Consider the following 27515-nt stretch of genomic DNA (forward strand, 5'->3'; position numbering starts at 1 on the left):
CGGGTCCCACTTGGGCCCCCTGAGGAAAAAGCTGCTAGCTACTGGGCTGAGTAGGGGCAAAACTTGTATTGAGTGGCTAGAGTAACCCATTTCAAATAAGTGATCTTCTGAGGGTCACACCCTCATCTATCTTTTTGTAGCAACAATTCATTCTCCAAAGCCTGGGGAGACTGCCAACATTGACAATGCAAGGACAAACACAACACTGAAGACCTTCCAGCAAAAGAAACAAGGTTTTACAACCAAAAAGCCCCATTAAACTTTGTGAAAAGCACTGAAATGTGGAGCTGCCAGTACTCATTTGTTTTGCAGCAGCATCTTTATCTCACACACACCATTCAGGCACTGAAACCTGGGCATGGTCTAAGACTAGAAGGGTACTAAAACCTCCCTCCCTTATCCACACCCCCTTCCCAATGTATTCGCAGCCTTTGCACTGCCTATGCCCAGGGGGAAGGTTATAGTCAAGCATATTGGGGCAATGTTACTCAAGTGTGAATTTAAGAATCTTGTTTGCATTCATTACAAACCCATTAAAAACTGGCTGGCTCAGACTTGCACAGGAATAGTCTGAAGGTACAACAGACTCTCATCTCTTTGCTGCCTCTGGAACAGAGAAGCTGACTGGGGATTGGTGCCTGGGTCTGGGACAGGTGAAGGATTCCCTGTATTTATATATTTATTAATTTTTTTAAAAAAACTTCTCTCAGCCCAACCTCTTTCCATGAACTAAATTACCCACGTATTGGCTTGGATTTTGATTTCCCTTTCTGAGGTGTGTGGATTTAAATGGCTGAAGATAAAACCTTTCGCTATGGGCTCATCGTCCTGGGCTTCTTTCTGGTGATGATTGGCATGTTCATCATGAGTGTGGACAAGCCCCAGATCTACATCACCTTCTGTACTCTGGGGGTCTTGGTCATAGCAGCAGGGATTTCTTGGAGCATGTGCCAGTGCTACCCAAAGGTAGGGGCCAGTCTTACTACTTTTGGTATAGCTGTGCTTTACTTGTCTGCATCTCTTAAGCTTCTTCTCTGAGCCCGTGGCAATTGCTGCAGGCACGTAATGTTTTCTTTTCTGTACAGAGACTGCTTGCCTGTTGAGCAGTACCTAAGAGCAATTATTGACAAAGCAGGAAATATGGGTACCAATATCTGCATGTCAGATTAATTACTTAATATGTCAGTTTCCATACAGTTTCCACAAGGTTAATGATACTTTCAAGGATTTAAGATCCCAGGGTAGAAATTAGTAGTAGCAAATAATTCAGTGGGAATTCTGGAAAGATCCATTTTCCAAAGAGAGATGTAGAATTGTTTTGATTTGTTCATGGTAGCTATAGACTGAATTCTCTTTTGGAAAGTTTACTGTTTGAACAAACAACCCCAAACACAAGATTTTCTTCAGGGAATCCGAAGCATGTTTGATGCTCACAGATTTTTGAGGGGAATTAGATTGAAGAGGGTCTCTTCACCCAACCCCACCTAAGGGGCTGAGTGCAAAACTATACCTTATATGGGAAATCCATGATAGGATTTCCCAACGTTTTCTTTTTCAATTAAATACAGCTGCTGATAGCTGGGGGATGGGGGAGAAGGAGGTGTTAAATTATTTTCCCTCGTGTTTCTTTACAAATCACAGTGAGCCCTAATCTCTTCTTAGCTTGTCAAGCAAAAATACAGTTATGTCATGAAGAGGCAAATTTGATCAGGGAAACATGTGGGGGCTCAGGGTTTTCAGGGGGCTTTTAATTGATTTTATCTTTTAGTAAAGAGAGCCAGTTTGGTGTAGTGGTTAAGTGTGGGACTCTTTTCTGAGAGAACTGGGTTTGATTTCCACTCCTCCACTTGCAGCTGCTGGAATGGCCTTGGGTCAGCCATAGCTCTAGCAGGAGTTGTCCTTGAAAGGGCAGCTTCTGGGAGAGCTCTCTCAGCCCCACCTACCTCACAGGGTGTCTATTGTGGGGGAAGAAGATAAAGGAGATTGTAAGCCGCTCTGAGACTCTGATTCAGAGAGAAGGGTGGGGTATCAATCTATGGTCTTTTTTCTTCTAAATTGTCTGATGGTGTTTTAGGAATTTGCTTTCAATATTGAGTGATTTTATGGCATATTGTATTGAATCATTGTTGGAGGTCTATTTCCGCTGTAAAGCAAAAACAGGATACAAATACTTTTAATAAGTAAACAGAATGGGGAAAGTTTCAGTGTTCCTTTGCCTTTGCTACTACTCTGACTCAAATGGAACATTCTTTCCATGTTTGCATTTCATTAAAAACACACAGAGAATCAGGCATGGATCTGCCATGTAATATGTATTTTAGTCTTAGCAGGGTTCTGATTTTGGGTTTCCTCAATGTTCCAGGTCCATCATTCAATATACCAGTATAGTGTCTCCCAAGGCAAATTATATGTGTTGAAAGCAGCTATATGTGTTAGCGCCAGAACTCTACCAAACTCCTATGAAGTGAGAAAGGGAGATTTCATGAGGGGTGGTGGTGGTGATACTAAAACCACCTACCCTATCAATAGTTTCTTTCAATATGGCTTATATCTACTCATTTTTTTCTTGGTAGGGTTTCAAGTTCTACTATGAGAAAAACCACTGGGGAGAGGCAGTTGTGGGGACAAGTACAGGCTTGAGATGGTTATCACATCCTTCTCCCATTCTGTGCTTTCATTTGTCCCCAAGTACTTTCAAGGAAGTTGGCATGACTCACACAGAGGCTGTGATGTTTGGCCCTCACTGATTTATTTAGTGGAGGATATAAGTTTCAAAGAAGGGGAAATCCAAAGTGTTTACCAAACTGTGGTTCATTCTTGCAAAGTGTTCTGATCTTAAAACTTGAACAGCCTTGAATAAGTTTGCTTGGGGGAAACATACTAGAGTGTTATTCCAACATCTATAAAAGGAGAACATTTTTTTTTAAAAAATTTGAAGCATAATTTCAGTGATCTCCTGAAAGTTCCAGGTATTACAGGCTAGTTGTAAAAGTTCACTCAAATCCATGCACCTTGCTGGAAGTTCACATTTTCTGCCAGTATCCTCCTATATTCACATTTTTAGGCACCACTTTGAAGAGAACCTTCTTCTGATAAGCATACTTAGCCCTACCACGTTCTCTTTAAAGTGGGCAAATAAGCTGAGCGATTCATTAATTTATTGTATCATATTTATATCCCGCCCTCCCCTAATGGGTTCAGGGCAGCTAAAAACAGTTAAAAACAACATAAAAGTTAAAAGACAAAATATACAATAAAATCATATAATACAATTTATGATCCCTAAAAACCAAGATGGACATCAATATTACTAATTATTGTTTAACACTACATTTGTTGATGTTACTGGATGTTATTTGGTGCTCTACCCTTATATTGGCGTCGGTTAAAATTGTTGAAGCTGTGGTATGGTGGTTGCCTCTCCTTAGATGTTGAAAACCAGTTTAAACAGTCTTGCAGGCCCTGTGGAACTGTGGCAGATCCTGCAGGGTCCTGATGTTTTTGGGGAGGTCTTTCCACAAGGCGGAGACTGCTACCAAAAAGGCTCTAGCTCTGGTGGTAGATAGCCAAGCTTCTTTTGACCCGGGGATCATGAGGAGATTTTAAGAGCTTGAATGTAGTGCTCTCTGCGGCTCATATGGAGAAAGGTGGTCTCAAAGGTAGACAGGTCCCAGGCCATATAGGGCTTTAAAGGTCATGACCAGCACCTTGAAGTGAATCTGGAACGCCATAGGCAACCAGTGCAACATTTCCAGTGCAGGTTGAATGTGCTCCCGTAAAGATAGCTCCAGTAGCAACCTGGCTGCTGTGTTTTGCACCAGTTGCAGACTCCAAATTTGAGTCAAGGGCAGCCCCATGTAGAGGGCATTACAGTAATCTATTTTCGAAGTGACCTTCGCATGGATCACTGTTGCCAAGTTGCTGCACTTCAGGTATGGAACCAGCTGCCTTATCCACCTAAGATGATAAAATGCAGATTTGGCAGTGGCTGCTACCTGGGCCTCCATTGTCAATGAAGGCTCCAGGAGTACCCCTAAGCTCTTAACCCTAGAATCTGGTGCCAAAGGCACCCCATCAAAGGCCAGCAGAGGGATCTCTCTTTCCAGATCACCATGGCTTAGGCACAGGACCTCTATCTTCGCTGGATTCAATTTCAGTTGACTCTGCTTGAGCTATTTCACTAAGGCTTGCAATGCCAGTTCCAAATCTTCCGGGGTGCAGCTGAACCGGCCTCCCATCAATAGATAGAGCTGGGTGTCATCCTCATACTGATGACATCCCAGCCCATGTCTCCTGACAATCTGGGCAAGGGGGGTTGTTGAACAACATCGGGGAAAAGACCACCCCCTGGGGCATATACAAATGGGTGCCTCTGGGATGTTTGCTCCCCTATAGCCACCCTTTTCCCCCAGCCTCGGAGAAAAGAGGTAAGCCATTGAAGGGCAGATCCCTGAATCCTCACATTGGCAAGGTGGTGAGACAGTACCTGGTGGTTGACTGTGTCAAATGCAGCCGACAGATCTAATAACACCAGCACTACTGAGCCATCCCGATCGAGATGTCTCAAGAGATCATCCATGAGGGCAACCAGTACCATCTCCGTCCCATGACCTGGGTGGAAGCCAGACTGAAATGGGTCTAACACAGAAGCATCATCCAAAAACCCCTGTAACTGTGCTGCCACTGACCTCTCAATAACTTTACCCAAGAAGGGCAAGTTCAACACTGGCAGGTGATAAAAAGTTTTAAAAGTTCCATCTGTAAACATTCCCTTGGACACAAACAAATGCAAACAGATATAAGCTTATTTTTACCAACTCCACAGCATATGTCTAGGGTGGCACATTTTTAGGATGCCTCAGGTTTTCTAAGGGCCATTATATGTAGAGTCTTTGTGTTCCACTTCAGACTACAAGAAGATGAAGACTGCACTCTGGGATTCCTCAAATTCTCAATATGCAGAAAATGAGGACAGCAGAATGAGAATTAGGCTGCAACATTTCTCCCTAGTAGACTTCTTTTCTATATATGTGCAGTTGAGTGTGCATGAGAAAATCAGGGTTGCCAAGTCCAATTCAAGAAATATCTGGGGACTTTGGGGGTGGAGCCAGGAGTCTTTGGGGGTGGAGCCAGGAGACTTTGGGGGTGGAGCCATAAGCAAAGTTGTGACAAGCACAATTGAACTCCAAAGGAAGTTATGGCCATCACATTTAAGGGGACTACATACCTTTTTAATGCCTTCCCTACATTAGGATAGGGGCACCTTCTTTTGGGGCTCATAAAATTGGACCCCCTGGTCCAATCTTTTTGAAAATTGGAGAGCATTTTGAGGAGAATCATCAGATGCTACGCAGAAAATTTGGTACTTCTACCTCATAAAACCGCCCCTCCAGAGCCCCAGATACCCAGGGATTAATTTTCCATTATACCCTATGGCCAGCAGACATTTTGCTCCCTCCCCCCCACCCTGTTTCTGATGACCCTGAAGCTCCGAAGGGCCTCCAAACTGAGGCTTCCTTGCCCCCACCAGGAGATTGGCACCTCTACTCACGAGTTGCTGAACTTTCAAGTTTTTCACAGTAACACGGGGCAACCAAAGGTTCAAGTTTACCTTCACCCCTGCTGGGATCTGGGGATTGGCAAGCCTAGACAAAATGGCTGTGTTTCTGTTTGGGCCCTACCCTGTATGTTATCAATACTATATTCTTTCTAGTTTCATTAAATAAAACCAGACCTTGGAACAAACAAACAAACAAACATAAAGGCTTATATTGACTGACTTTCTAATATTTGGTCTTCTTTAGCCTGAACATCTATATTTTCTAAGACCAAATTTCCTCCCCAATAATAAAAAACCCTTAAAGTATTTGGCTGTTGCTAAGCGTTTAGGCCTAATTTCCTTGCATGTTTCAATGTGTCACAGCCAGCAAAAGGGCTTTTATACTTTCCTCATGTATGTCACATCTAGTGCAGGCTGAAGGCTTTCTAGACCAGGAAAATAAACTTCTGCATTTATATTCTTGCCTTGGAGTTCAGTATAGCACAGTGATTACACCAGTATTACTTGGTTGCCTTGCAGTAGTCACATCTGATCAGTGAAACTGGTAAAATTATTGTATCTAAGATGCCAAGTACAAATCACAAGTTTTGGATCATGCTACTAATACCTGCCTGCTGAGAAGATTCCCTTTGAGGAGCACTTCATGTATGCACCAAATACATGTTAAAGTGAATGTTTGTGGAAAAATATAGTTAAAAGGCATATTTGTGTATCATCTCACATCTGAGGAGAAAAAACACGTACAAATTTTCCCCTTGTTCAGTGAAGCCATTTCCCTTAACTTCCCCACTTTCTCCCTAGATCAGAGTTGTTTCTGTTGACACAGAGTCTGAGACGTTCCTTGCAAAGAATCCTGCTGCTTCATCTGTTGGAAATGAGATTCCAGAAAAAAACAGGTATGTCTGAGGAACTGAGCCTATATTTCAACTCAACATCTTGTAATCTCATGTTTAATTAGAACCCTAACTGGTACACAGTGTAATCTGTGTGCCTCAGGGGACAAGGTCAATGTCTGGAAATACTGGCACAGACAGCAAAATGGAAAATGCAAAAACATTTCAAACAAAATAATCAGAAGAAAAAGAGCATCTTCAGAAAAACACAGGGCATGTCAAAAATCTTTGTTCCTTTAAAAAAGTGAAAGAGAACTAAAGACCAATGTACAAGACAGTAGTGAAAGGCTGATGGTGTTGGAGCATCTGGTCTCCTTTTAGTGCTGTTTTGATGGGTACAACTCAGCCAGAAAATGAATGTGAACACATAGCTCACTCTACACAGGTTAAAGCAACAGTTGCTCCTTCTCCCTCAGACTGTCTGCAGCATGCAAAAGTCACAGTCATTGATCACAGTCACAGACATTGATCATAAAGCATCTTCTCTGTCACTCAGTTGCCTAACCACAACCACAGCTCCCTTTTCCTCCAGACAAGACCAGCTGCCATAAAGGCACATTTTAATGAATGTGGCTAAGCAACTATTATTTCTAACATTAAGATATGGACAGGGAAACTGTGAATTAGCCTTATTCTCTGTTAATTGCTCCTTCTCAATAGTGCAATAGTTGGGCTCCTTTGACAACTCTCACAGCTTAATCCTATGCCTGTTTAGTCTGCATTGTCCCACTGTGTTTAATGGGGTTTACTCCCAGGCAAGCATCCAGTAGGGAGTCACATATTACCTTGTCTGCCCTGCAAATTCAGAGGACTGTTGTCTAGCCATGTATCAGCATTGGTCCTAGAGTCCCATTGCACTTTAAAATGGTTCCCCTTTATGATTCTCCTATTCAACAAATAAACTATTTCTTATATTTAAAATAATGCAGCTCCTTAACTGAAAGTATTGATGCTCTCTCTCCCTCTCTCTCTCGGCTTGGCTTCGCGAACGAAGATTTAAGAAGGGTGCAATAGTCCACGTTTGCTGCAGGCTCGCTGGTGGCTGACGAGACCAATGTGGGACAGGCAGGTCCGGCCACAGCGGCTGCAGGGAAAAGTCTGATTTAGGGTTGGTCCTGTAGCAGTGCGATTCTTCCTCAATCTCCTTTTGTCCTCAAGACCAGCTATGCGTGCGTTCTCAAAGGAAGAGACAGCCTGGTGGATGGTGTGCCTCCATGCTTTGCGATCTGAGGCTAGGTCAGACCACTGGTGATGGTTGATGTGACAGGTGCTAAGGGATTTCTTCAAGGAGTCCTTGTACCTCTTCTTTGGTGCCCCTCTATTTCGATGGCCGGTGGAGAGTTCGCCATACAGGGCAATCTTGGGAAGGCGGTGGTTTTCCATCCTAGAAATATGCCCTGCCCAGCGCAGCTGCGTCTTCAACAGCAGTGCCTCGATGCTGGTAACCTCTGCCCGCTTGAGGACTTCAGTGTTGGTCACAAAGTCACTCCAGTGGATGTTGAGGATGGTGCGAAGGCAGCGCTGATGAAAGCGCTCAAGGAGTCGCAGGTGATGACGGTATAAAACCCACGATTCGGAGCCATAGATGAGGGTTGTCATCACAACCGCTTTGTAAACATTGATCTTTGTGCCTTTTTTCAGATGCTTGTTGCTCCACACTCTTTTGTGCAGTCGGCCAAATGCACGGTTTGCCTTTGCCAGTCTGTTGTCAATCTCCTTGTCGATCTTGGCATCTGAGGAGATGATGCACCCCAGGTAGCTGAACTGCTGGACTGTCTTCAGAACTGATTCACCCACAGTGATGCAGGGAGGGTGATAATCTTCCTGGGGTGCAGGCTGGTGGAGAACTTCTGTCTTCTTCAGACTAACTTCTAGGCCGAATAGCTTGGCAGCCTCTGCAAAGCAGGACGTCATATGATGCAGAGCTGATACCGAGTGGGAGACGAGTGCAGCATCATCAGCAAACAGTAGCTCTCGGATGAGTTTTTCCATTGTCTTGGAGTGTGCCTTTAGTCGCCTCAGGTTGAACAGGCTGCCATCGGTGCGATAGCGGATGTAGACACCATCGTCCTCATCTAGATCTACTGCGGCTCTTTGAAGCATCATGCTAAAGAAGATCGTAAAGAGAGTTGGTGCGAGAACGCAGCCTTGCTTTACACCTGTGCCTATTGGGAAGGGCTCTGAGAGGTCGTTGCAGTGTCTGACTTGGCCTCGCTGGTCTTCGTGTAGCTGGATGATCATGCTGAGGAACCTTGGGGGACATCCTAAACGTTCCAAGATTTGCCACAGGCCTTTCCTGCTAACGATATCGAAAGCTTTGGTAAGGTCGACAAAAGTCACATACAGAGCCTTGTTCTGTTCCCTGCATTTCTCTTGGAGCTGCCTGAGAACAAATACCATGTCGGTGGTGCTCCTGTTAGCTGGCTCTCTGGGAGGAGTTCTTCTGCAATGGTGGGCACCAGTCTGTTCAGGAGTATTCTGGCAAGGATTTTGCCTGCGATGGAGAGCAGGGTTATCCCCCGGTAGTTGGAGCAGTCTGACTTTTCCCCTTTGTTCTTGTATAGGGTGATGATGATTGCATCGCGAAAGTCCTGTGGTAATTTGCCTTGTTCCCAGCAGGTGACAAGTACTTTGTGAAGTGAGCTATGTAGTACTGTGCCCCCATGCTTCCAGATCTCTGGTGGAATTCCATCAACTCCTGCTGCCTTGCCACTTTTCAGTTGCTTGATGGCTTTAACAGTCTCTTCTAGGGTGGGGATCTCATCCAACTCTGTTTTCACCGGTTGAAGTGGGGTGAGGTGGATTGCTGAATCTTGAACTACGCGGTTGGCACTGAAGAGAACCTGAAAATACTCCGACCACCGGTTCAATATGGATGCCTTGTCTGTGAGGAGCACTTGGCCGTCTGCACTATGCAAGGGACTCTGAGCCTGATATGATGGACCATATACTGCCTTCAGGGCTTCGTAGAACCCTCTTAAATCACCAGTGTCTGCACACAGCTGGGTTCTCTGTGCAAGCTTGGTCCACCACTCGTTCTGAATGTCTCGAAGCTTGCGCTGGAGGTTGCTACATGCAGCGCGAAAGGTTGCTTTTTTCCCAGGACAGGAGGGCTGAGCAAGATGTGCTTGGTAGGCAGATCTCTTTTTTGCCAGTAATTCTTGGATCTCTTGATTATTCTCATCAAACCAGTCCTTGTTCTTCCTTGTGGAGAACCCGAGGACTTCTTCAGAGATCTGCAGGACGGTAGTTTTTAGGTGTTCCCAGAGTGCTTCTGGAGAAGGGTCTGTGGGGCAACTGAGGTCCTCAATTCTTGACTGGAGTTTTGCCTGGAAGGCAGCTTTAACTTCGGCTGACTGGAGGCTGCCAACCTGAAACTTCCTCCGAGGGATACCTCCTCTCCTGGGTGTGGGTTTAAAGTGAAGACGGAGATTGCAGCGTACAAGACGATGATCCGTATGACATTCTGCGCTGGGCATTACTCGGGTGTGTAAGACATCTCGAAGGTCTCTCTGGCGCACCAGAATGTAGTCGATAAGGTGCCAATGCTTGGACCGTGGGTGCATCCAGGTTGTCTTCAGACTGTTCTTCTGCTGGAAGATAGTGTTGGTGATGGTGAGCTGGTGCTCCATGCAGAATTCTAGCAGGAGGCGCCCGTTGTCATTGCAGTTGCCAATGCCGTGTTTGCCAAGTACTCCTTTCCAGGCTTCCGAGTCTTTACCTACTCTGGCATTGAAGTCGCCAAGGATGATCACCTTGTCCTCTGTAGGGGTCTTCCGTACGAGGTTGCGTAGATCAGCATAGAACTTGTTCTTTTCTGCAGGATCTGCTTGAAGGGTTGGGGCATACACACTGAAGAGTGTTGCATGCTGCTTGTTTTGAAGTGGGAGGCGCATGGACATGATGCGATCTGAGTGACCTGTTGGAAGGTTTTCGAGTTTGGAGGCAATGGAGTTCCTGACCATGAGGCCAACGCCAGAAAGGCGGCTCTCAGCCTTTGACTTACCCGACCAGTAGAGGGTATAGCCAGCACCGTGTTCTTGAAGACTACCTTCCTCAGGGAAACGGACCTCACTGAGAGCTGCTATGTCGATATTCAACCTGAGAAGTTCGTGGGCAACTAGAGCAGAGCGTCGTTCAGGGCGACCACTGCCTACTGTGTCAAGCATGGTTCTGATGTTCCAACACGCAAGCTTTAGTCTTTGCACACTTTGTGAGGCAGGTGCATGCCTTTTCTTTGTTGTTATTTTTCGACCGCAAGTAAGGATGCCCGTTGACCGCGGCTAGCCAACTGGGGTGGGGGAGACGAGCTTTGTTTAGGCCACCTTTTCTAGGCCCCTCTCCATGTGGAGCAAGCAGTGCTGTCCCTAGATAAGGCTGCTTGGTCGTTCAGGGTGCTGCCGAAAGATGCTTTCGTCTCCGGGTTAGCATCAGGCGACCAATATCCTGAACCGCCTACATGCAGGATCGGGACTGCGGCTTCCAGTGGCACCTTCCACCTGCCGTTTCGCCCCTTGCCTATCGCTGCAGGACTTGATGCGTTGTGGGTTGTGTGTGTGGATATGCCCTTCAGGCCTGCGCAGAGGAATTTTTTAGGTGAAGCGCAGTGTGCGCGGTACTGGCTCCACCCTTTCACCTGGGGGTCATCTGCCATGGCCCAGTAAGCCGGGACGCCGGCAGTGAGTCCTCCAGGTGGTAGGTGTTACATTAACGAGCTCTATCTGCCCGGGTTTGATGTTAGAGTTTTCCTTCTCTTAGGCTGACGAGGTTGGTGGGCCCAGCCTGCCCATCCGGTTATACCGCCGGACACTTCGGTTGCACCATGACGTAGCAAACTCTGTGAAAACGGGGGGGGGGGGGGGGGAACAGCGAGAAGGTGTTGCTACGGATGCAGTAATGCAGGAGAGGCCATTGCAGTGACCATCTGCCAGGCATAGCCAGACAGTGACCACGCGGCGTTCACTACACCGGGAGAGGAGAGGCTATGTATTGCGCATGCACTTTCCCTGGGGGGGGGTAGGATTCCCAGAGGGAGCCCCCCCCCTTTGATGCTAAGGTATGTTTAAATAATTCAGTTTGGATTCTTTCTTAAAAGACATCTAACAAGAAACACTGGTGCAATTATGCTCCATCATGTAAAAATCTAGTGATCCTCCATGGGACTGTGTTCCAGACAGAGATTATGCTGATTATAAATAACAGAAGTTACAGCTCGAGAGCTTCTTTAACTCCAAATCCACCAAAGCTGCATCAATTAAAATCATCCATTATAAGACAGGGCATTGTTTATAGCTCTTGGAATAATACCAACATAAGTGTTTATCCCATAGAAACCAATAAGAACCAATAAATTTCAAACACCTACTTGAGTTAGAGTCGATGGTTATATTGTCCCTGTGCAAGCCACTTGTTACATAGGGCTTTTCTAATAAAGTGGAAGAAATTCTAGTCTTCTTATCAGCCCTGATATAATTGGATAACAATTCAATGTGTTACAAGAAAAATAGGCACAGGAATATTTTCAAATAGAAAAAAGAAAGATATTTATTTAAATTATTGAAATTCTGTGTGATTTTGAACTATGACTGGAGAGAAAAGGAGTCACTAGCCATTTCACCTTGTTATTTCTTTAAAATGTCAGGGGGAAATACATGTGACAGATTATCATTTTTACTTTGAATGTTGTCTTTTTCAGCCCTGAAGTTTCTGGTGTACATATTCTGAAGTTGGAATACGTATGCGTGGCCCCTTTCAGACAAAATAGCGATTGTGCATATAGAGAGGATCATGCATAGTGTGTTCTCTCCATATCCACAGCCAGACATAATGCCTGAAAAGGCTAAAATCTACAATTAATTATGAATTAGGGACTTTGTAGAGAGAGCTATACAATAAAACTTGGAAAGAAATTCAGAATAGAAGCAGCAGTGCTCACAGCCACCTAAATCACATATGAAATCTATTGCACATGGTTCAGAATCTCAGTTGTTCCTGCCTGGTGAGACACTGGAGGAATGATTCCTGTTCTAAGACCTATGAAAATTCCTCCATTCTTCTATAAGGTTATAGTCAGCTGTGGTGCATTAAGAACTCTCACAAAGGACACTAGATAGCATCACTTTCCTCCAGAACAACACTTAATCTTGCTGTCCCAGCTCTTCTTATCATGATCTGGTGATGCTTCTGAAACACTTGGAGTGCAGTGTTAGCTACACTCTGGGACTAGTGTTTTTCTCAGTCCCAGCATTGTTTGTGGCTTCAGAAGATTTATTTTTTTTTTGCCCTAGCTGGGAAAGGAGAAGAAACTAGGTGTTGAGCTTCAAAGTGGTTCTATGGTCAATCTGCTTGTCATCTCCCTCCATTCAAAGGCCTCACTCAGTGAAGCAATTTCCATTAAATGATGGATCCTAGCACAGTGGTGAAGCAAACACTTTACATCCACAAGGCGATTCTCTCCCTAGCATCTAGTTTGGCGTAGTGGTCTGCAGACTAATCTGGGAGAACTGAGTTTGACTCCCCACTTCTGCACATGCACTCGTTGAGTGGTGAGTCACAGTTCAGTCACAGTTCTTGAAAGCCACAGTTCTTGAAAGAGCTGCTCTTGCAAGAGCAAATCTCAAAAGAGCTCTCTCAGCCCCACCTACCTCACAGAGTGTCTCACAGGAAGGGAAAGGAGATTGTAAACTGCTCTGAGATTCCTTCAGGTAGTGAAGGGCAGGATATAAATCCAATCTCTTCCTCCTCCTCCTCTGTACTGGGATTGATGGATCAGTGTCTGATTTGCAATAATAAGGCAGATGTACATGTTCAATCAAGAACTTTCTTCCACATTCAACAAGGAGGGAATGAAAGGCAGATAAGGAACCTTGACAGCTCCGCATTCATATGAACATATGAACCTGCCTTATTCTGAATCAGACCGCCAGTCTGTCAGGATCAGTATTGTGTACTGAAACTGGCAATGGCTCTCAAGGGTCTGGTTGAGTTCTTTCATATGCACCTACTGTCTAGGGATGCCAGCCTCCAAGTGTGACCTGGGGATCCACTGGAATTACAGCTCATCTCCTGACTACAGAGATCAGTTTCCCTAGAGAAAATGGATGCTTTGGAGGGTGGACTCTATGCAGTTAGGTCTCTGTTCTCTCCAGGCTCAATTTCCAAATTTCCAGGATTTTTCCAACCAGGATCTAGCAAGCTTACCCCCCGCACCCCCCCACACACACCTCTTGCTGAGGACCAGGCAGGACCTGGGAAACCTACTACTGTCTGATCCTTGTAATTGGAGATGCCAGGGATTGAATCTGGGATCTTCTGCATGCCAAGAGATCCTCTGCCATTGAGCCATGGCCCCTCCCCTAAACTCCTGCAACAGACCATGCAAGCTAATTAAAGTGTCTAACTGCAGAAGCCAAATTGACCAGAGAAGTGGCAAGGTGCTCTAAAAATGCCTGGAGTTCCTATTGCAATCAGAACACTCTTGTTCTTTGTTAATACAAAAAGATAACAAACTTGGCAAAACAGCATCCCACTATCTTCTGTCTTGGCAGTTTCCAAACTTCGTACACCATTCAGAAAGAAGCTGAAGTCTATGAAAAAAGCCTGCCATCCTATGAGGAGGTCCAAATGAAAGTGGCAGGTGCTGCAGAATGTTTGGGAGTTCAGACTGCTTCAAACCTACCAGCCATGCCAGGAGGAAGTACCCAGATTGTTGTACAGGCCAAAGCAGAAGTCCACAGGGATTCAGACAGCAATGGAGATATTCACAGGGACTCAGAATCCCAGAAGAATCCCACAAGGTTGTATCAGTGAGTCAATTTTATGATTTACTTAGGGGCACACTACCTAACACCTTATGGTCACTAGTCTACTCTCTGTTTTTAAAATGTGTGCCTTTAAGACTGAGCAGGAAGCAGGAAACAGGAAGGGCTTCATGGGAAAGGATCAGTAACAGTTTCCTCAGAGAACGGCCCCTCCCCTTCTTTTGCTTTCGTTTTCAGAGCAAGTAAAGTTCTGCAGGAACAAGACCCAGTAAGTATTTGTGTGTATGAGAGAGGGAGGGGCAGGGGATTCCCTGGTTTGGAGGCCCTCCCTCCCGGCTTTAGAAAGTGTGTGTGGGGGGGAAATGTCTACTGGACATTCCCTATGGAGAACGATTCCCATAGGGAATAATGGGGAATTGATCTGTGGGTATTGGGGGCTCTGGGGGGGCTATTTTTTGAGGTAGAGGCACCAAATTTTTAGTATAGCATCTAGTGTCTCTCCTCAAAATACCCCCCAAGTTTCAAAATGATTGGACCAGGGGGTCCAATTCTATGAGCCCCAAAAGATGGTGCCCCTATCCTTCATTATTTCCTATGGAAGAAAGGCATTTGAAAAGGTGTGCTGTCCCTTTAAATGTGATAGGCAGAACTCCCTTGGAGTTCAATTATGCTTGTCACACCCTTGTTCCTGGCTCTGCCCCCAATGTCTCCTGGCTCCACCCCCAAAGTCCCCAGATATTTCTTGAATTGGACTTGGCAACCCTACCACCAGGCATACTGTTGAGGCAGCAGTAACCTTTTAGTCTGGCTTCCCCCTGTGTTCTCTCTCCCTAGCCCACTTGTTTTGTTTTTATAGTATCTTAACATCCACTGTTGCACCTGATACAAGACCCTCTTGGGCTGTCTTGCTGTTTCGGCTGCCATGCGGTATTGTTGATATCAAATCACCATCTGCTATTGAGAGCCAGTTCAGTGCAGTGGTTATGTGCACGGACTCTTATCTGGGTTTGATTTCCCAGCACCTCCACATGCATCTGCTGATGTGACTGTGGGTCAGCCACAAGTTCTGTCAGAGCTGTTCTGCTCAAGAGCAGTTCTGGGAGAGCTCTCTCAGCCCCACCTACCTCACGGGTGTTTGTTGTGGGGAGGAGAAGGGGAAAAGAGATTGTGTAAGCTGCTCTCGGACTCCTTTAGGTAGTGAAGGGTGGGTTATAAATCCAATCTCCTCCTCCTCCTCTTCTAATTGTTAATCCATTGCTGTGTAGCATGAGATCTGTCTAAAAGCTTTCCCACTGATAGACTTGCCAATGCCCATGTCCCAGCGGGGGTTCTTCCGCTTTCCCAGACTCCTTCCCGCCCCCAGTCAGCTGGCCAGCAGGGGGAAGCCCCGCCCCCAGAGGACCATGTGCTTTTGGAGGCTTCAGTCTCCGATTGAAAGGCTTCCTCTTGGGATAGTGTGTCTGTGTTACTTTGAAGAAGTCGGCAGCAACTCATGAGTAGAGACACCAATCCGTCGCTTTAGAGTCGTCAGAAACGGGGGTGGGGGGGAGGGGAAACGTCTGCTGAGCACTTCATTATTCCCTATGTGGAGATCGATTCTCATAGGGTATAATGGGGAATTGATCTGGAGGTTTCGAGGGCTCTGGGAGAGCTGTTTTTGAGATAAAGGCACCAAATTTTCAGTATAGTATCTAGTGCCTCTCCCCAAAATATCCCCCAAGTTTCAAAATGATTGGACCAGGGGGTCCAATTCTATAAGCCCCAAAAGAAGGTGCCCCTATCCTTCATTATTTCCTATGGAAGGAAGACATTTAAAAAGGTGTGTTGTTCCTTTAAATGTGATGGCCAGAACTCCCTTGGAGTTCAATTATGCTTGTCACACCCTTGTTTCTGGCTCCGCCCCCAAAGTCTCCTGGCTCCACCCCCAAAGTCCCCAGATATTTCTTGAATTGGACTTGGCAACCTTACCCACTGACAAGGGAGTCTGGTAGGGGAGCTTGTTAGCACCATACTTATTTAATTTATACTTAAATGATTTATCCAGCTCCCTTGACAAATACCGTCACCTGACCTGTCTAGTTGGCCTAGGGATTCCACTCTTATTATTTGCTGATGATGCAGTTCTGCTATCCCACTCTCGCATTGGACTCCAGAGACTATTGAACAAATTTGCCATTTACTGTCACTCTGAAGATCTAAAAATTAATTATGGTAAATGCAAGGTACTCTTTCAGAAGAAAAGGAACCCTTTCTTATACCAATAGTCCATTGATAATATTGAAATCCAACAAATGAAGAACTTTATGTATCTGGGAATAGGTTTTACATATAATTTGAATTGGCCCTCTCATAAAAAAATCAACAACAACAACAACAACATAAATGGGGAGAGAAAAAAATGTATAACATTTAATATAAAATTACATAATGCTATCCAGACACTTTTAAATATAATATTTAGTAACCACACCACACATCATATAAGGTAACAACCATTAATAGAAATTTTTAAGTTAAAAAATAACACAGAAATTAAAAATTAAAATAATAAATAAAAATAAAAATCAATGCATATAATATTTTGTTTTTTGTTTTTTTCTTATTTGCTAACTCTAGAAGCAATACCTTCCCCCTTTCTTTGTTCCCTCTCATCAAAAAGCCATGCTTGTATTGAGGGCATCCTAAACTTTTTTTTTTTAAGAAGAGCCCTGTGGCACAGAGTGGTGAAGCTGCAGTACTGCAGTCCAAGCTTCTGCTCATGACCTGAGTTCGATCCCGGTGGAAGCTGGGTTCGGGTAGCCAGCTGAAGGTTGACTCAGCCTTCCATCCTTTCGAGGTTGGTAAAATGAGTACCCAGCTTGCTGGGGGTAAAATGTAGATGGCTGGGAAAGGCAATGGTAAACCACCCTGTAAAAGTCTGCCAAAAAAATTTCCAGATGTGATGATACCCCATGGATCAGTAATGACCCAGTGCTTGCACAGGGGACTACCTTTACCTTTTAAAACTTTTTAAGGTACTGCAGAGGACAATATATATCTGGGACAATTCAAGTTTTCAATGTGAAAATTGTTCCTATTCTTCTTTTCTGGGCAGCCATCTGGATTCCAATCAGTCAAAGAGTCCTTAAACCTTCCCCTACTTCACTTCCTTTGTAAGTTGACCAAAACACCAAAATGTGTAGCTTAGAGTGTCACTATGAACAGAATTGGGTCAATCTTCTTTGGAGGCTAAAGCTGGGCAAATGGCCTTCCATTTGTACCTTAAAGTGTTCTATAGTAATTCTGGATACCTATCTTTATTAAAAGTAAATTCCCATAAATCCTTTTGGTCCAAGATTGTTGACAGAAAGCTATATCTTATTAGACTAAACCCTGACATCATTCAGGGCCTACAACCTGCAGCTATTAAGTCCTATATCAAGAAGAATATTCCTGTACTAGGTCCCACAGGGAGCAGATGTCTCCAGTCAGAGAGCTGGACAGGCCCTGGCTCTGGTTGAGGACATTTTTTAGGTCAGGGATCACCAGCTAATTCTGATCTTGTGAGCCAAGGCACATATCAGAAGAGACAGTCCTCCAGCTACATTGGCCCCAGACTGTATAGGGCCTTAAATGTTAAAACCAAAACCTTGAAGTGAATCCAGTGTTCAGCTGGAGCTGGTGCAGCCAGTGGAGCACCAGTTGGATATGTGCTGACATAGGGGTGCCTGTCAGCACCCATACCACTGCACTCTGGACCAGCTTAAGTTTCCAAATCAACTTCAAGGGTAGCCCTACATAGAGTGAGTTACAATAATCTAGTCTCAAGGTGACTGTTGCATGGATCACTGTAGCTAGGTCAGAGCACAAGAGGTAAGAGGCCAGTTGCCTGACTTGACGCAGTTGGAAAAATGCCAGTCTGACAACATTTGCAATCTGGGCCTCCATAGACAAGATGCAGCCAGAAAGACATCCTTGCTTTTGACAGCTGGTGTCATTGCCAGTGGCATTCCAACAAGAGCTGGGCGTTGCAATACCAACCTTGGGTTGCCCCCCTCCCAGCCAAAGGACCACTGTCTTTGATGGATTCAGTTTTGCTGGCTGTATTGAAGCAATCCAACCACAGTCTTCAATTCCTTGGCCAGATTTGATGGGATGGTGCCAGGATGGCCATCCATCAACTCTGCACTAGCTGGACGAGAGGGCACATATAGACATTATACAACATGGGGAGAGGATAGCCCCTTGAGGACCCCCCCCCCCCAGAGGGTGATGAGGTGGAACTAGGGTGGCCAGACCGTCCCGGTCTCCCGGGACATTCCCGGATCTGGCCACCCAATCCCGGATCCCGGGCTCCCTATACCGGGACCATTAAAGGTCCCGGTTTAGGCAGCCCAGGAGCCGGTGGGCCGCGGGTGCGGGCGGGGAAGGCGGGGAGTGAGGGAGGGAGCGTCCCTGCGCACGCGCAGGGACGCTCCCTCCCTCACTCCCCGCCTTCCCCGCCCGCGCGCGGGGCCGGCAGCGGTGGGGGAGGCCTCTCCGCGGCCTCCGCTGGTCGCTGGGGGCCTTCCAGAGTGTCTGGAAGGCCCCCAGCGACCAGCGGAGGCCGCGGGGAGGCCGCGGAGCACCCGGCGCTGGTCCGGGAAGGCCTTCCAGAGCCTCTGGAAGGCCTTCCCGGGCCAGCGCCGGCCAGCGAAGGCCTCCCCGCGGCCTCCGCTGGTCGCTGGGGGCCTTCCAGAGTGTCTGGAAGGCCCCCAGCGACCAGCGGAGGCCGCGGGGAGGCCGCGGAGCACCCGGCGCTGGTCCGGGAAGGCCTTCCAGAGCCTCTGGAAGGCCTTCCCGGGCCAGCGCCGGCCAGCGAAGGCCTCCCCGCGGCCTCCGCTGGTCGCTGGGGGCCTTCCAGAGTGTCTGGAAGGCCCCCAGCGACCAGCGGAGGCCGCGGGGAGGCCGCGGAGCACCCGGCGCTGGTCCGGGAAGGCCTTCCAGAGCCTCTGGAAGGCCTTCCCGGGCCAGCGCCGGCCAGCGAAGGCCTCCCCGCGGCCTCCGCTGGTCGCTGGGGGCCTTCCAGAGTGTCTGGAAGGCCCCCAGCGACCAGCGGAGGCCGCGGGGAGGCCGCGGAGCACCCGGCGCTGGTCCGGGAAGGCCTTCCAGAGCCTCTGGAAGGCCTTCCCGGACCAGCGCCGGCCAGCGAAGGCCTCCCCGCGGCCTCCGCTGGTCGCTGGGGGCCTTCCAGAGTGTCTGGAAGGCCCCCAGCGACCAGCGGAGGCCGCGGGGAGGCCGCGGAGCACCCGGCGCTGGTCCGGGAAGGCCTTCCAGAGCCTCTGGAAGGCCTTCCCGGGCCAGCGCCGGCCAGCGAAGGCCTCCCCGCGGCCTCCGCTGGTCGCTGGGGGCCTTCCAGAGTGTCTGGAAGGCCCCCAGCGACCAGCGGAGGCCGCGGGGAGGCCGCGGAGCACCCGGCGCTGGTCCGGGAAGGCCTTCCAGAGCCTCTGGAAGGCCTTCCCGGGCCAGCGCCGGCCAGCGAAGGCCTCCCCGCGGCCTCCGCTGGTCGCTGGGGGCCTTCCAGAGTGTCTGGAAGGCCCCCAGCGACCAGCGGAGGCCGCGGGGAGGCCGCGGAGCACCCGGCGCTGGTCCGGGAAGGCCTTCCAGAGCCTCTGGAAGGCCTTCCCGGACCAGCGCCGGCCAGCGAAGGCCTCCCCGCGGCCTCCGCTGGTCGCTGGGGGCCTTCCAGAGTGTCTGGAAGGCCCCCAGCGACCAGCGGAGGCCGCGGGGAGGCCGCGGAGCACCCGGCGCTGGTCCGGGAAGGCCTTCCAGAGCCTCTGGAAGGCCTTCCCGGGCCAGCGCCGGCCAAGGAAGGCCTCTCCGACGCCTCCCTGGCCTCGCCGCCGCCCCCGCCGCTGGACTCGCCGCCGCCGCTGGACTCGCCGCCGCCGCCCGACCCGCCGCCGCCGCCCGACTCGCCGCCGACCGCCACCGCAGGTAAGGGGGCCGAAAGCGGGGGGGGGGCGGCCTTCCTTTCTTCCCTCCCTCTTCCCTTCTTTCCTTTCTTCCTCCCTTCCTTCCCTCCCTCCCTTCCCTTCCTTCCTTCCTTCCCTCCCTCCCTCCTCCCTTCCTTTCTTTCTTTCTTCCTTCCCTCCCTTCCTTCCTTTCTTCCTTCCTTCCTTCCTTCCTTCCTTCCTTCCTTCCTTCCTTCCTTCCTTCCTTCCTCCCTTCCCTTCCCTTCCCTCCTCCCTTCCCTTCCCTTCCCTCCTCCCTTCCCTCCTCCCTTCCTTCCCTCCCTCCTCCCCTCCCTCCTCCCTCCCTTCCTTTCTTTCTTTCTTCCTTCCCTCCCTTCCCTTCCTTCCTTCCTTCCTTCCTTCCTTCCTTCCTTCCTTCCTTCCTTCCTTCCTTCCTTCCTTCCTTCCTTCCTTCCTTCCTTCCTTCCTTCCTTCCTTCCTTCCTTCCCTTCCCTTCCCTTCCCTTCCCTTCCCTTCCCTTCCCTTCCCTTCCCTTCCCTTCCCTTCCCTTCCCTTCCCTCCTCCCTTCCCTCCTCCCTTCCTTCCCTCCTTATGTTCTTATGTGGCGCAGAGTGTTGGACTGGAGGGGCCACTGGCCTGATGCAACAGGGCTTCTCTTATGTGACACAGAGTGTTGGACTGGATGGGCCACTGGCCTGATCCAACAGGGCTTCTGTTATGTTCTTATGTGACGCAGAGTGTTGGACTGGATGGGCCACTGGCCTGATCCAACAGGGCTTCTGTTATGTTCTTATGTGACGCAGAGTGTTGGACTGGATGGGCCACTGGCCTGATCCAACAGGGCTTCTGTTATGTTCTTATGTGACGCAGAGTGTTGGACTGGATGGGCCACTGGCCTGATCCAACAGGGCTTCTCTTATGTTCTTATGTGACGCAGAGTGTTGGACTGGATGGGCCACTGGCCTGATCCAACAGGGCTTCTGTTATGTTCTTATGTGACAATACTGACTTTGGTGGACCCAAGCACTGATTCAGTGTAAGGGAGCTTTGTGTTTGTGACTGGAGTGGACAATACTGACTTTGGTGGACCCAAGCACTGATTCAGTGTAAGGGAGCTTTGTGTTTGTGTCTTCTGGTGCAATTTTGTTCTCAGATCCTGTATTTACTTCATCAGTATATGGGATAAGGCACTTTCTCAACTGTGCTGCATAATGCAGCCTATTTATTTTGTCCTGTTGGCTCTGTTGGCTCTATCTGCGCCACCTTCATCACTTTCGGGGTGTGGATCCCCCAGTGGGGTGGGCTCCCGACTCCCTCTGCCGGCTGTTTCTGATAGCCCTGCGCCCCCTCTTTCATTTGATATGTGTCCCGTGCGGGTGCCACCCTCCTGCCGGGAGATGCCGCAAAATGAGCCCCCTTGAGGCTTATGGCGGCAGGGCTCGGGGGAAGCAAGCTAGACTGCTGTTCTTTTGAGGGGTTATAGAGTGTTTCGAGCCCCTCCCTGTGGCATCGGTCCCATCGTTGTGGGACCCAGGGGGCCGGCGCAGCGGCCCGCTGAAGCAGCCTGTCAGTCACTTCCGCATCTCGACCTGTGTTATTAGTGACAGGCTGCTTCGGCAGGCTGCTGCGCCGGCCCCCTGGGTCCCACGACGATGGGACCAATGCCACAGGGAGGGGCTCGAAACACTCTATAACCCCTCAAAAGAACAGCAGTCTAGCTTGCTTCCCCCGAGCCCTGCCGCCATAAGCCTCAAGGGGGCTCATTTTGCGGCATCTCCCGGCAGGAGGGTGGCACCCGCACGGGACACATATCAAATGAAAGAGGGGGCGCAGGGCTATCAGAAACAGCCGGCGGAGGGAGTCGGGAGCCCACCCCACTGGGGGATCCACACCCCGAAAGTGATGAAGGTGGCGCAGATAGAGCCAACAGAGCCAACAGGACAAAATAAATAGGCTGCATTATGCAGCACAGTTGAGAAAGTGCCTTATCCCATATACTGATGAAGTATATACAGGATTTGAGAACAAAATTGTTTCCGGCGGTGATATTTGGGGGATTTTTGGGGACGTCACAGGAAGTGCTGTGAAGTCACTTCCTGTTTCCGGCAGTGGCATTTGGGGGAAATGATGCCATTTGGGGGAAATGATGTCACAGGAAGTGATGTCACTTCCTGCTTCCGGCAGGTGGCGCGGGGAAAATGATGTCACAGGAAGTGATGTCACTTCCCGTTTCCGGCAGGTGGCGCGGGGGAAATGATGTCACAGGAAGTGATGTCACTTCCTGTTTCCGGCGGTGGTATGACGTCGCCGGAAGTGACGTCGCCGGAAGTGACGTCACTTCCTGTTTCCGGCGGCGCGCGCGCGGAGCGCGCGCGCACTCCTGCCTTCCCCCCCCCCAAGGTGTCCCTGGCTGGCCTTCAGACATTATGGCCACCCTAGGTGGAACACTCTCTCCTAAAACCACCCTCTGTCCTCGACCATGGAGAAACTAGGTAAGCACTCCAAGGCTATCCCATGGACTCCTACTTCAGCAGAATCATCAGAACCTTGGTCCATCAGGGCCAGTCATGTCTGCTCAAGCAGGTAGCAGGTCTCTAGGTTTTTAGGCAAAGGTTTTTCACATCACCTCTTAACTGTTCCTTTTAACTAGAAATACTGGGGATTGAACCTGGGACCTTCTGCATGCTAAACACATGCTCTACCACTGAGCTATGACTCCTCATGTGCTATAGGGAAGATAAATGTCTATCATTATCACTCAGACCTTTGCCATGGCAGCATTTATTTATGAACTGAGACTTCCCGTAGGACTGGGGCTGATATTAATTCCTGCTATAGGTGTTACTTCAAATCCTAAGTAATAGCAGGACTTCACCATTGTAAAAAAAAAAAAAAAACATTTCCCCATAGCTTAAAAAAAAAAAAGATCTGGCATTCCTACCTGCAAATAACCTGCAGGCCAGGAGTGCTTTTATAGCAAATAGGCTACAAAATGGATGTGAGAAGTCTGAGCGACCTTTGAGCTGTTGCTTCAAGGAGTGGTAGTTGATAGAACTGGGAAAAGGAAGGTGAGTTTCTTTGCTTCACAATGAATAAATAATGATTGAAGTCCTGACTGAAAAAGAAGGTGCGTTGAATGAGATCCAAAGTGTAGTTGCCACTGATGTAGTGAGCCTGTGACTGAATTTTACCACTTCTCACTGCAGGTAGGGCTGCATTAACAATCAGGCAAAGTGGGCACTGTCCTATGTGCCCCCATGCCTTTAGGAGCCCCGGGCCGCTCCCCACCATTTCCCCCCTGCTTGCAGCCCTCCCAGCCTGTACACACAGCCAGCAACTGAGCTGCTCTTTGCCTGGCTTGCCTCGTGGCTGTTTCTGTTGTTTCCAAGTTTGCCTGTCTCTACTTTCCCCCCACAGCTTTGTTTTGAGAAGGTGCCTGCAGGCTGCAGTGGGGGCCACAGGTGGTGGGGCGGGTTCTCCAACTCTGAGATAATTTGCAAGGGGGCCCCCAAGATTTTGACTGCCTAGGGGCCTGCACAGGGTTTAATAAGAACATAAGAACATAAGAGAAGCCATGTTGGATCAGGCCAACGGCCCATCAAGTCCAACACTCTGTGTCACACAGTGGCAAAAAATTTTATATACACACATACACTGTGGCTAATAGCCACCGATGGACCTGTGCTCCATATTTCTATCTAAACCCCTCTTGAAGGTGGCCATACTTGTGGCCGCCACCACCTCCTGTGGCAGTGAATTCCACATGTTAATCACCCTTTGGGTGAAGAAGTACTTCCTTTTATCCGTTTTAACCTGTCTGCTCAGCAATTTCATCGAATGCCCACGAGTTCTTGTATTGTGAGAAAGGGAGAAAAGTACTTCTTTCTCTACTTTCTCCATCCCATGCATTATCTTGTAAACCTCTATCATGTCACCCCGCAGTCGACGTTTCTCCAAGCTAAAGAGTCCCAAGCGTTTCAACCTTTCTTCATAGGGAAAGTGCTCCAGCCCTTTAATCATTCTAGTTGCCCTTCTCTGGACTTAATCCGGCACTGGTTGCAGGTAGGGGCTCACCTTTCATCCACACAGAGAATAGCCAGCAGGAAGAAGGCTTAGCTTCTGGTTTAGCTTTTCCCCTGGCAAAGTTTACACAAGCACAGATTTCAGGGGGTGGAGCCCTCACTCTCAGTATGAAGTGATACAGCCCAGATGTGGCTTTACAGCCCCAGTGAGAACTAGGCCACAAACTCATTGAAATTTAACTGGACCAGCCACTAATTTAAAGATGTGCAGGATTTGAAGTTTGACTCAACTATTCCTCAGGTAGAATGAGGTTACATTCATAGAGTATAAAATTATGAGACAGGTTCTAATATGCCTATTACATTTGCTCTTGATCAGTGGATGATTATTGCTACAAAATTGAAAGGCTGACTAAAATAATGAATTAAAATTCTCACATCCAGGTAAATTTTGCAAAGGTAGGAAAGGGTGTCATCTGATTAAAGAAATCACAATTAATTGCATACATATGAATTAAATCTTCATAAATTTGCATGTGGATGAAATATTTCTGAGAAGATATTTTTAAATCCACTGTCACATAAGTTTAGAAAAGGCATACCTTCTCTTGTGTCAGAGGGAAGAATTAATGACTCTTCTAAAATGGTACCTTCCAATTACATTTCTTGGGTTAAAAACATTTTCTGTGTAAAATCTGCATCTTTTTAATTGATGGAAATGTCTTTAACCAGCGGATCAAACTGATTAATCTACTAAACTTTACAACTCTAACAGAAGCTGAAAAAATAAGACTGTAATCCATACACATTTACTTGGAAACACCAAAGACTAAGCCCAGTGGCACCTTTAAGACCAACGAAGTTTTATTCAAAACCATTTCATCCATTTATATTATTGCTTTTGTTGTTCCATTTGGTTAGTTTCACCTATCACTGTTGTGTCTGAAGATCAGAATGTCAGCGTTGAAGTAAAATAGCCATCAACATTTTTTTCTTTAGCCCTATAGTAAGGAGAAGCTAAATAAGAAAAACAATTATTTTAACTCTGAGAGGGTGCTGTTGAAAGTCTGACATACACCTTACTTGATTTACAGTAAACTTGCTAGTTGAAACACAAAATAGCTCAACAATCAGCCTTGAAAACTATGTCCTTCAATTAACTTTTTTTTTTTAATCTTCCAGCCAACCTGAGGTGCTGCACAGGCAGGCACCATTAGCTTCTTTCCTAGAGGACATGGACACATCTTCAGTGGAATCAACTTCCAACAGCCCACTTATACAAAGGTACAAAGATACCTCAAACCTCTGCACGTCACCAGAAAGTCAGCTGAGATTTAAACTTCCATCATATGAAGATTTTGCTTTGATTGATTCCCTCATAGGGGACAGTCAGGGTCAGAGCATTGAAAAGACAGTGGAACCATGCAAAAATTATCAATCATTTCCTGCAATAGCAAGAGATGGGGCATTGCCTATAGATTTGGGGTCTGGGCTGCTGGAATCCAAAGTGGAAGAGAGTGATTTGTACTATGGAATATATGAATGATCAGAAGATATCCTCATATCTGTTGATGCTGTCTTTGAGCAAAAAGACTCACTAAGTGCTAAAATAGGAAAATGTGAGAACTAGAGACGAGCCTAAAAATGTTAATGGGAGTCAAAGAACACTGGGGGAAAAGCTCAGCCAATCAGTACAACAGGAGCTGATCTTCATTTTTAAACTAAGGAGGTAGGAGTGCATTTTTCTTGTATTCTGGAGGATTGATAGGAAATGTTGCTTGAGAACCAAAAAGGAATAGGGATTATGTAGAAGAAAAAGTAGAAACAAGGTCTGATATATTTCACCTGTTAACAGTCAAAGAAAAATGATGGTGTGTGAACCCATGAAGCTACCTTATACTGAATCAGACAATTGGTCCATAAAGATCTATTCAGATTGACAGCAGCTCTTCAGAGACTGGGGGTCTCACATCACCTACTGCCTGGTTCTTTTAACTGGAGCTACTGTGGACTGAACCTGGGGCCTTCTGTGTGTCAAGCAGATGCTACGCCACTGAGCTGCAGCCCCTCCCTATGTGTGTGTATATGTACGGTGGGGTAAGACCAGGGCCGTCCTCAGGGTGTCTGGCATCCAAGGTGAGGCCTTGCCCCGCCCCGCCACCCTCCACCACCACCCCGCCCCACTGCCTGCATCCTTCCTCCTGTACCCCTGGTGAGGGCAAGCACCAAAGCGGTGGCACGGTGCCCAGCCACCATTGCTCAGCCCAGCCACTGTCACTTCCAGAAGCAATGGCAGCCATGCTGAGTGACAGTGGCTGGGCAGCGTGTGCGCTCTGAGGTGTAGGTGCCATGCCACCATGCTCGCCCATTTTCTCCCACCTAGGGCTGCTTAATGAATGGGCTGGCCTTAGGTAAGACCCAAGGTGTGGTGTGTATATTTAATCCCAAATGCATCCAATAGATGTAAAGGAAAAGAACCTGAGGTTTTTGCCATCTTCTGGGCATGGAGCAGGGGTCACTGGGGATGTGTGTGCTTGGGGAAGGTATTTGTGACGTTCCTGCATTGTGCAGGGGGTTGGACTAGATGACCTTGGAGGTCCCTTCCAACTCTATGATTCTGTGATTCTAAAGCCTGATATACTTCACCTCATTGAGAACTTTTTCGCACAGCCTAAGTATTCTGGTATGGCAGCTGGCCAGTTACTGAACAGTAATGGGTTTCTTGGGTCATTTCAGACAGACCTGTTTTAGTGGCTGGCTGCTACCAGAATACTGTTACCTGTTCTCACAGTCCGACAGCTATCCTAGAACTGAGGCATCCCTGAGTCATTACTGACAAAGAGCAGCTTCCTCCAGTTTTCACCCCCTCCTTCCAGGTTGAAATCTCTACTTCAGGCTGTGTGAAATGCCCTGTAACACTTCCAGGAGTGCCGGCCATTTTCGCACCGTTTTTTGCCAGCCAGCATGTGATCTCCACAATTTTTTTTTTTTGGAACGTTGGGCTAAGAGCACTATAGCACTATAACAAGCATCAAAACAATGAAACAGCACCACCATTGGGATGCCTGGGCTCCATTGAGATGCCTGAGATCGCTGCTGTTGACATTTGGTAACAAGTACCTCAAGTTCACACGGGAGATCAGGGCACCAGACATTGGTCTGTCAGTTGTTCCTAACCCTTCCATACCCAGATGTTAATCAGGGGAAAGTGATGGGTTTCTAGGTGAGTCTGAGGCATACATATATGGGAGGGGGGCTGTTGCCACCTGGAGAGAAATTGCTCATAGGACAGCAGGTTTAGGCAGGAGATCAGACTGTCAGCGATTGGTGAAACATATGCGTGCCTC

At 47.9% G+C, this 27515-nt stretch overlaps 1 protein-coding gene across 1 annotated transcript; it reads left to right on the forward strand.

Moving 5' to 3' along the window:
- The first annotated feature begins 355 nt into the window (after positions 1 to 355).
- Positions 356 to 25926, forward strand: BSND (barttin CLCNK type accessory subunit beta). The gene is made up of 4 exons (XM_060233328.1): positions 356 to 966; positions 6362 to 6456; positions 14001 to 14258; positions 25351 to 25926. The coding sequence occupies exons 1-4, from the start codon at positions 790 to 792 to the stop codon at positions 25712 to 25714; spliced, it is 894 nt and encodes a 297-aa protein (XP_060089311.1). The 5' UTR covers positions 356 to 789; the 3' UTR covers positions 25715 to 25926.
- Positions 25927 to 27515: the final 1589 nt, after the last annotated feature.

Source organism: Heteronotia binoei, chromosome 2 (assembly GCF_032191835.1).
Source record: "Heteronotia binoei isolate CCM8104 ecotype False Entrance Well chromosome 2, APGP_CSIRO_Hbin_v1, whole genome shotgun sequence".
Classification (NCBI taxonomy): Eukaryota; Metazoa; Chordata; class Lepidosauria; order Squamata; family Gekkonidae; genus Heteronotia; species Heteronotia binoei.